This window comes from Halichoeres trimaculatus, unplaced genomic scaffold (genome assembly GCF_033239565.1).
Source record: "Halichoeres trimaculatus isolate MK-OKI-2021-1 unplaced genomic scaffold, fHalTri1.1 fHalTri1_scaffold_11, whole genome shotgun sequence".
NCBI classification, from domain to species: Eukaryota; Metazoa; Chordata; class Actinopteri; order Labriformes; family Labridae; genus Halichoeres; species Halichoeres trimaculatus.
In genome coordinates this window covers 8113721-8123467 of record NW_027437189.1, presented here as the reverse complement: position 1 = coordinate 8123467, position 9747 = coordinate 8113721, and the positions used below count along the sequence as shown (strand labels likewise).

The window sequence follows — 9747 nt, the reverse complement described above, 5'->3', positions numbered from 1 at the left end:
AAAAAATGATATTTTTTTTTAAATCTAAAAATAAAATGAAACAACTTTCAGTGATTTGAAGTAAAATAAAAAAATGATCAAAATTAATAAAAGAATTAAAACAAATTAAGACGACTGAAAATAAAACAACATGAAATTAATGTTTTTTTAAAAAGAGAATGGGAAATATCCTTAATTGCAGTAAAATGAAGCAAAATAATCCAAAACTAATTTACATTAATTTAAAATCTATTTATTAAAAGTGAAAGTTACAAAGAAACACCAACAACAACACAAATGTTCTTTAAAAGGTGTGATACTGTCCAGGACTGAAAACAAACTGCTCCAAATTAAAAAAATAATTTAAAGGTGGGTTTTTCGTCTGCTTTTAACGCCACTTGGTTACTAAAGAAAGAAGAAAAGAAAATACAAAGTGTCTTCCAATCCGACAGGGGGCAGTATTTCACCACAGCCGTTAATGCTTACCGAAGATCGACGCACAGAGGGGAGGAACAGTTTGTCCCACCGGCGTTTTATTTAGCCGCAGAAGGTCGTCCGCTGTTTGGTTAAATGTATCAAAAATGGAAACCTGATATAGACTGAATTATTGTAATTTGTTAGAGTTTAACTTTAGAGTCGTGGAGTGATGTGAGAATAGCCGTTGGACGGGAGAAATGCGGCCGTTTGTCGCGTTTTCCTCGGACTGGTTATGAAACCTTTCGAGCTAAGGTTTGCTAACGTTAGCAGTTGATTATCTCTACGAACATAAGCCACGTTAACGGCACTAGAGTTATCTTAAAGCGCTACAGAAGCGGTAGTTTTTCCTACTAGTCGACAAATGTTTGTTTCAGGGAGCTAGTTTTGGCTAAGGCTACGTGTGCTTTAACACACCCGCATCGAAGCAGGGTGTTTGGACCTTGAATTTCTCCGCCTTCTCTGGACCCAGCTGCTCAGACCCAGGACCCTCTCTCCTCTACCTGAGTGGCCGCTTTGATGGCAGCTACAGCCGGTGCCCGGCGGTTACCCATGGGAGTGCGGACATTCAGTGATTTTCTACAGATCGCCACGGTGGGCTCTCCACGCTCCTGTCGCACAGCGGTACCTAGAGGATGCATACGACAGAACATCAGGTGAGCCTGTCACGAACACACTTTGAGGCTATTATTAAAACGACATACAGCTAGTCCTTCAATACAGAGCAGTGGACACGGCGCCTCCTTTGGATCGAGCGGTATGGAGTGATAAGGTTACAGTCTAACCCTGTCAGGGTTGTTATGTTTCTGGTGTTATCTCTGAAGAGTGAAGATCGTCGATGAGGGTGACGTTGGTATCCTGTTGACCCTGTCAGTCCAGACTCTACTGTTTATAATGAATACAGCACACATACTTGCACCTCTTTGTAATATGGACCAAACTCAGTCACCCGTCTTAGACACTGTCTTAGCAGGTTGCCAGATGAAGGTGGGACCAGTTATATAACATTGCCATGTCAGTGCAGTACAGTTCTGGTGGCTGTAAATATCAGCTTTTTAATTCAAAAATGTTACAAAACTACAAATTCCCTCCTGGTGTGACTCACAGCTTCACTACTCCATGTCCCCTTGTTGTGGCACCAATGACATTGAGACTTTACTTCACCTTTTAGAAAAATGTTTCATTCTTTACAAATCTGATATCAGTTTTATCACTGTTGACTTGCTGTGTCACGATTCCAACCCTTATTTATTTTATATTTTGATCATTTTCAGGCACTTATAAGAAATGACTAATTCAAAAACAAGTTGTGGAAGTAGTGGACCAACACAGTTTCAATATTGCTTTGACCAATTCCAGTAGGACATGTTAATAAAATAAGACAATATCCACTTTATTGACCCTGAAGGAAATAGATTTGCCTGAGTACATTATAAGTGCAAGTAAAAATCCAAACTCTTTGTAAACAACTGTCTAGTTAAAAAATACAAAGTGAAAATCCAAGATACAAAGTGTCTAGTTTAAGTCAAATGCAGAAAAAATAGTGCCCAAAGTAACCAGATAAATGAATAAGTGATCAGACAGGTAGAATTGATTTTGACATTGATGGTACACATTGAGTAACCATTTCCTATTATTATAAACTAAACAAGCACTTGTATTATCATTATTGTTGTCCACCATAGTGGTATCAGGATACCTCTGAAAGTGCTCTGACAGTCTGATGGCCAAAATACGTCAGATGCCTTCCTTGTCCGGTCCCTGTCCATCCCGGCACCGGATCAGATAGGTTTCACTTCAAGTCAACATGTGGGCCACACTGGGTCTGCTCTTTTGCGTTCCAGCTGTGTCCCAGCTCCAGCAAGACAGAGCCCTCCGCATAAGATAGGCCTCACTTCACAAAAAGTAGATTGAGTAGAACAGGAAGTTAAAATGCTCGGGAACAACATGAAAACGCATGTTGACTTTCAAAATAAAAACAAACCGCGTCAAAACCAGATTGAATTTTAATAAATGGACATATTCAGCACAGTCTTGCCAGGAGCAAGGTTAAAATAGTTTTGGATTTGTCATGATAGTTTAGTTTTAGTTAGTTTTGACATTTTTTTTCCATTACAGTTTAGTTTTAATTAGTTTTAGTGCGGGCATTCTAGTTTTTATTTAGTTTTGATTTTTGCAAGAAGGCTTAGTTTTAGTTTAGTTTTAGTTTTTCATACCTTATTAACCAGGTGCAGGATTCAAAAAGGTCAGAGTAAATATGTTGTAATACTGATTACTTTCCAGTTCAACATAGTGCTCACTGCTCAGTCAATGCTGATTCTGAACTGTTGGCTGCTGCCTTCAACACAAGAACATAATATAATCTTTATTTAAAAATATAAACATAAATTATATAAAATAATGTTAACATGAATTAAATGAAAATAATAACATAAATTATATAAAACAATAAAATATGAGCTCTAATAATTAGAAACTTGGACTCGGTAACAAAGTCAGACTCACATGAAATTAAAGTATTACAGATGCTCTGATTCATTGCTCCACTACGTTTTGTTGCAGCACAGGGCACAGCCAGTCAGTGCAGTAAACAAGCACGTCCCAGTACGTCGCTGTGATGGTGTCTTACGGCGCTGACAACTGCCGAAAACTATCGTAAAATCGGTTGGGAAATGTGTTGGATTAATTAAAATCCTAAAGGCTAATAATATTGTCAGAAACTATAACTAAGGACATTATGTCTTTAATTTTGGTTAGTTTCAGCTAGCTTTGTGAACACAAGATACAGTTTTAGTTTACTTATCGTTTTTGTTTTCTTTTCTAGTTTTTATTAGTTTGAGTTAACTGCAATGTATTTTAAATTTTAGTTTTCGTTTTTAGTTTCGTTTTAGTTAACTATTGTAACATTGGCCAGGAGTCAACAGGTTTGAGGTTTTCCAGCTCCAACAAGGAAAGGCTTGTCATTGGAGCGAGAGTCAAGGGAATTCCTTGGTCTCCAGATACCAGCTGCAGTCTTGCTACATGCTGGATCAGGGAGACACCCCTGGTGATATTCCGGTCTAATAACTGAAACAATAAAGGACGTGTTTTCCTAATCCGTCATAACAAACAATAACAAATCTACAGTAAACTGTTAGATCATTTTTGTTTTTCTTTTTATCCACTGATACATTCAGTATACTGATGTGTTGAAGATCAAGAAACAAAAAGGAGGCAACAAGAGGACTTCAATCAGAGATCACAGTAAATTTATGTTGTTAAACATCCAGATAGCTAAAAATAAATAAAGTATAGTTATCAATATCGACTCAATCGACTCACACTTCTCATGTTTGGCCGCAATCTCAAGTCATTATTTGGTGGTCAGAATGTATGTGTAAAGATTAGATAGTCCACCCACAGGAAAACACTCTGCTAAGTGGTGTCACTGCATACCTTTTTCCATTCAACAACAGGCCCAGCTCAGAAAACACCAGCACACTCCCAACACACAGACCTTCCATTAGCTGCTGGTGAGCTGTCCTCAGTCAGCTCATTGAGTTAGAGTGTTGTAAACTGGAACATGGTGGGCCTTTTTTTTATTGTTGAGTTCTTTCTGGAACACAGCTCTCATCACATTTTCTCTCCTCTTTCAGACACTTGTCATCATGCGGCATTCTGATGACAAGAACTCCCCGAGTGGTTTGCCTTCACGAGTGGGACACCATGACGGCTGTTCCTCAGAGCAGAAACTTCATCAGTCTCACCAACAAACGGAAGGAGTACTCTGAGCGGAGGATACTTGGGTGAATTATCACTTTGATTAACGATAAAAAGTCACCTGGTTGTGTTTTCATTCATTTTTTATTAACCCATTGATTATTTCGGTTAGCTTTTCTATGCAGGAAATGTACGATGTCGTGGCCAACGTCGACGAGTACAAGAACTTCGTCCCCTGGTGTAAGAAGTCTCAGACCATGATGAGAAGAGCAGGCCACTCCAAAGCACAGCTGGAAGTGGGGTTCCCTCCAGTGGTGGAGAGATATACGTCTATGATCACAAGTGTCCGACCTCATCTAGTCAAAGTAAGAGCTAGAAACTTCTCGTCATCTGTTGATTCTGCCTGACAAATTTTATCGTTACATTTTTTACTTGTGATGGTTTGTAAGTGGTGGTACAAATGGAATAAAAAAACAACAATTTATTTTAAAATTAGCACCTGTGTTTGCTTTTTGTGTGATTTCCAGGCAGTGTGTACAGATGGAAAGCTGTTCAATCACCTTGAGACGATATGGCGCTTTAGTCCCGGCATTCCCGGCTACCCTCGCACCTGCACCGTAGATTTTTCAGTAAGTAACCACAGCTCAGCTCCTGTGATGATTTTTTAACTCTACATCATAGAATGCTCCTCTTGGAACATTTGTTTTGCTACTTCTAGGTTTAATTAATCTGTATCAGTCAGATGCTGTGGTATCTAGTCTATTTGATGCTTTTAAGATGGTTTTCAGGTTGTAAAGTGGAACTATTTCTTTGCTGAAAGTATTAACTTTGAGTCTTTATTCTGTGATCTGAGCTAAACGTCTGCCTAACCTCATATTCATCGTACAGAGATGAGTCATACTGATCCCATCTTACACCTTTTTTCTGACCTGCACCTCTGTTTTGTCTCTTTTTCCAGATTTCTTTTGAGTTCCGCTCCTTGCTACACTCTCAGTTAGCCACCATGTTCTTCGACGAAGTCGTAAAGCAGAATGTCGCTGCGTTCGAGCGGCGAGCCTGCAAGCTTTACGGCCCAGAGACTCGTATCCCGCGAGAGCTGATGTTTCACGAGGTGCACCAGACGTGATCTCAGCAGCTGTTTTTTTTTCTCATCTGGCCTTAAATCATACCAACCTTTTACGTTTTCCATCCATACGACCCTGCATGATGCCGCTACGGCGGCAAAACTGCAAGTCTTCGCTACAAAGACTTTCAACTCTTGTAAGCATCATGTTGGAGTTTTTGCCCCAACATATTCTTACTCCTTTCACCTCCTCGTGTTATTTCTGTCTACCTCCACTTCAGGGATTCTTGTTCAGCCAACAGAACCCATCATTACTCTCGCTTTATGGCAGTACAAGATGTATTTATGCTTACACGACAGTAAATAATTCCATACCAATGGTAGAGAGTTGACTATTATTTTAAACAAACAGCACAGTGACACTGAAGCGAAACACTTTTTTAAGTAAAGGCACAGAGTTCTAGGATCTTTTTCATAGTTCACTGTGATCTCAAAGTTTTTAGTGAACTCCAACACTTGAATCAGCTCATTATACTGTATGTGGAAAGTGTAATCTTCGCCTTTACTTCTGCTGTTTTTGTTTAAACTGAAGATCTAATATATTCTTTGAGTTGTAGTAGTGAAAAACAGTTCATTTCATTCGTTTTTATCTGCCCATCAGTGGTTAAATGCACATTTAAGCTGTTTTATGGGGATGGGAGGGATTTAATGTGCCATGTTTAGAGTTTTGGAAGAGCGTCACCGTCACCATGGGTTGTGACAACGATATTAAAAGGTAACATTTAGTATAAGGGGGGGACATTTGCGTCAAAAAGCTGTGACCTTAATTGACATTTTGGTTTTAAAATGAAGCTTTATCTTGCCTGTTGTGCTGTGAGGATTGTGTTTTGGATATTGAGACTTGGTGTGCAAATTTCAGTAGTGACCTATTTTGCAGCCCAGCTGTATAAAAATACTCATGCTAGAGCCCCATAAGAATCTGTGGACAGACAGTCATGCTGTAAAATGGTAAAAAAGAAATCAGCAGCAATAATTAATGATGTATAAAAAAACAATGTTTAGTCATAAAAGTGATAACTGCAGATATTATAATCAATGTGTGAAAGATGATCTCTTTGCATTGTACATTTACTATATCAAGTCTGCAACATGCAGCTTATTTAGGATGTTTTTTTTCATAAACATACAGTACAATGCATTAATGTGGCAAAAAAAAGTCACAGAAATGTATAAAATCTTCTGAGTTGAAGTGCCGGATTATGACGACTTTCAGCCCGTGGCATTATTCCAGAATAAAGGACTGAAATGGTTGTATTTGCCAGTTTTCAAAAAATGGCGGATTTGTGCGTCAGTGGAAGAAATCCGTCCTCATAAAAGTCTGTTCTTACACCCACATACACTCTCCAAGTCTCATCCTCCAAAAGCTGTGTTTTGGTTTGAAAGTTGGTGTGGTTTGTCTGCTTGGTAAGGGAAATAAACGTGAAGGGATGGTAAAATCATCGATGCATGAAGAATGTGTTTTCATTAAATCACTGTTACATCAAAATAAAGACGCCACAGTTCTAAAGATTGTACAAATGCAATTTCCTGAGTGTTATACCATATTCTATTCAGGCATGCTGTTCATTATGTTAGAATAGTTGCATCATGGGAAAATGCACCTTTGCTCAGAGTTTTTTTTTTTTTGCTAGAAATGTTTTCATTTCAGTATACAGGTTGAGTTTTATGCCAAGTTTTATTGTAGGTGCCAATACTCTGTACGTCAGAAAAAAATAATATGTTTTTAAGGTGATATCAGCCTGAAAACACACAGAAGTTCATTCAGATCAGCTTCATTCTTCGAGCGTTCCTTCTGTCCTCCTGACCTTTGGCCTCATGAATAGTGTTAGTTTAGTCTGTAAATAAATAAATAAATATGGAAACACATTACAATCACTGACTGAAGAGTTGCTACAGTAGAATAAAATGCCATATTTTTGCAGTCTGATCACTATTTTTTGTTGCAAGCTGAAATGTATTTTACTTTGTAAATACTGTGGGTATATCTCAGAGCTTTGTTATTTAAATAAAAAAGGCAGGTGGAGTTTGTTGTGTGTCATTTGCCTTCTTTTCCACATTTTTGTGATCATATTACATGTACAGACTTTATCCGTAAATGTGTAGAGGGGACTTGAGTTCAGTGACAGAGGGGACAGGCAGCTGACCGAAGAAACCAGAGTGGACTGATGGTATGTGGGACAGTTATTAATATCAGCACGTAGGAGAGGTGGAGCATGAAGACCTTGGATCTGCTCTCGATCACATCAATTGTGATTGTTATGTAAGAGTTGGGCCGACTCAGAGCTGCACTCTTAAAGAGGCACACACAGAGTTTGAAACACAGCTATGAAGCTTTCAAAACTTATCATTTGATCATATCCTCCTGACTACCAGGAAAAAAAATATTGTCCAATCACAAAGTTTTTAAGATTCCCCAATCTTTGTGAGGTCATTAGAATACTAAATACATTTTTTGGAAAAAAAAGTTTTTATTTTTCAGATATCATGTGTCTACAACAGAGGACATCGGAACGCCAAACGTGAAACTAAACCTTGATGGCAATCATTTAGTGCCAAAGAAAATAGCAAAAAGTGGTTATAAGAACGAGTTTAACTGTCCATTTTCCTTTTTGTTTTGCTTTTTTGTGCTTATTTGGTGTAATACTTCAAAAACACAAAGGAAACCCTTGCACTTTGTGAACATTTAATATGTTTTGCCCTTGCAGCTGGATCTGCGACATCTTGATGCATATGTTTTTGTTTCTATTTTTGGAAGATGGATGGCATGTTGGTGTTGTACTCAGCAATCGCAAGGGGCCTTGACACCTGGACAAACCTTCTGCCTTTCTTGGACCTTTTTTTACAATACAAACTGAAGGTGTACTTTGGATTTTTGCTCCACAGTTGACACCAACTGGACTTAGATGTGGACCGTTCTGTCATCTAACATCTGCTTGCCCTGCCTGAGTTTCATCCTCAGAGCTCTCTGAATCATCTTCCTCTGCCTCTGCATCTTGATCTTCTTCATCAGACAACTCAATATCTTAGTTTCTATCAACAACTGCAGTAAAATTCTCTCTGCTTCTGAGAATGAGCCCCTTTCTTGCCATTTGAAAAAAACAGAACAAAATGAAGTAAATAACTACTAATGTCCACTACAGAGCAAGGTTGTAATAGTTAACTAAAACGAAACTAAAAAGGAAAACTAAAATTTAAAATACATTGCAGTTAACTCAAATTAATAAAAACTAGAAGAGAAAACAAAAACTAAAACTGTACCTTGTGTTCACAAAACTAACTGAAACTAACTAAAATTATAGGGGAAATGCCCTTAGTTTTAGTTTCTGACAATATTAATAGCCTTTAGGATTTAAATTAATCGGACAAATTTTCCAAACCAATTTTACGACAGTTTTAGGCAGTTGTCAGTGCTGTACGGCACCATCATAGTGACGTACTGGGACGTGCTTGTTTAAAGCACTGACTGGCTGTGCTGCAACAAAAGGTAGTGGAGCAATGAATTAGAGCATCTGTAATAGTTTAATTGCATGTGAGCCTGACTTTAATTGTTTTTAAGTCTGTCTTTCTTGTCAGAGTCCAAGTTTGTAAAGATTTAAGCTCATATTATATTGTTTTATATAGTTTTTGTTTTTATTACTTTTATGTAATTTAGGTTAACATTATTTGTATATCTAATTTATGTATATATTTTTTATATTAAGTTCATATTATTTTTTTGTGTTGAAGGCAGCAGCCAACAGTTCAGTATCAGCATTGACTGAGCAGTGAGCACTATGTTGGACTGGAAAATAAACAGTATTACAAAATATTTACTCTGACCTTTTTCAAACCTGCACCTGGTTAATAGGGTATGGAAAACTAAAACTAAACTAAAACTAAGCCTTGTTGCAAAAATCAAAACTAAATCAAAACTAGAATGCCTGCTCTCAAACTAATTAAAACTAAACTGTAATGGGGGAAAAATTCAAAACTAACTGAAACTAAACTGTAATGACAAATCCCAAACTATTATAACCTTGCTACAGAGGACAATTTTTAAACACTTATTGCATTACAATGCAAAAATACAGCAAAAAATATTCAGACAATGTTTAAATGTGTTGTTAAGAGCCCCATATAAAATATGCCACCAAAATTTCAAGCCAAAATTTGCATACTAAAAAGTTTTATACACTTGCACTAATGGATGCCATTTTCCTAAATGAAAAAGAGAAAGGTACCAAAGCCCCACCCTTTAATATTTGGTATCACTGAAAAGCCCCGAATGTCCTCTGTAGATGGCATGAGGAGTTCATTCAGTAGTGTGAAGTAATTGGAAGATATTCAGGTTTAGAAATGTCCTCCACAGAGGACAAATTTGAACTACTGGTAGTCAGGAGAATATGATGCCGTTTCTCTTAAATAAACGGACCAACTGACAATTTGCTGAGAAACTACAGAGCCGTTAAGCCTGGATCATAACATGTGACTAC

At 37.6% G+C, this 9747-nt stretch overlaps 1 protein-coding gene across 1 annotated transcript; it reads left to right on the top strand.

The window, feature by feature from the left end:
• The first annotated feature begins 457 nt into the window (after positions 1 to 457).
• On the top strand, positions 458 to 5290 carry coq10a (coenzyme Q10A). The gene is made up of 5 exons (XM_074681440.1): positions 458 to 1109; positions 4089 to 4238; positions 4325 to 4517; positions 4680 to 4781; positions 5111 to 5290. Exons 1-5 carry the CDS (start codon positions 973 to 975, stop codon positions 5276 to 5278), a joined length of 750 nt encoding a protein of 249 aa, XP_074537541.1. The 5' UTR covers positions 458 to 972; the 3' UTR covers positions 5279 to 5290.
• Positions 5291 to 9747: the final 4457 nt, after the last annotated feature.

Excerpts from the sequence above, each read along its gene's own strand:
- coq10a (XM_074681440.1), top strand. The coding sequence starts at position 973 with ATGGCAGCTACAGCCGGTGCCCGGCGGTTACCCATGGGAGTGCGGACA. Across the intron at positions 1,110-4,088 it reads TGCATACGACAGAACATCAG|ACACTTGTCATCATGCGGCA; the intron begins GTGAGCCTGTCA and ends CTCCTCTTTCAG. Across the intron at positions 4,518-4,679 it reads TCCGACCTCATCTAGTCAAA|GCAGTGTGTACAGATGGAAA; the intron begins GTAAGAGCTAGA and ends TGTGATTTCCAG.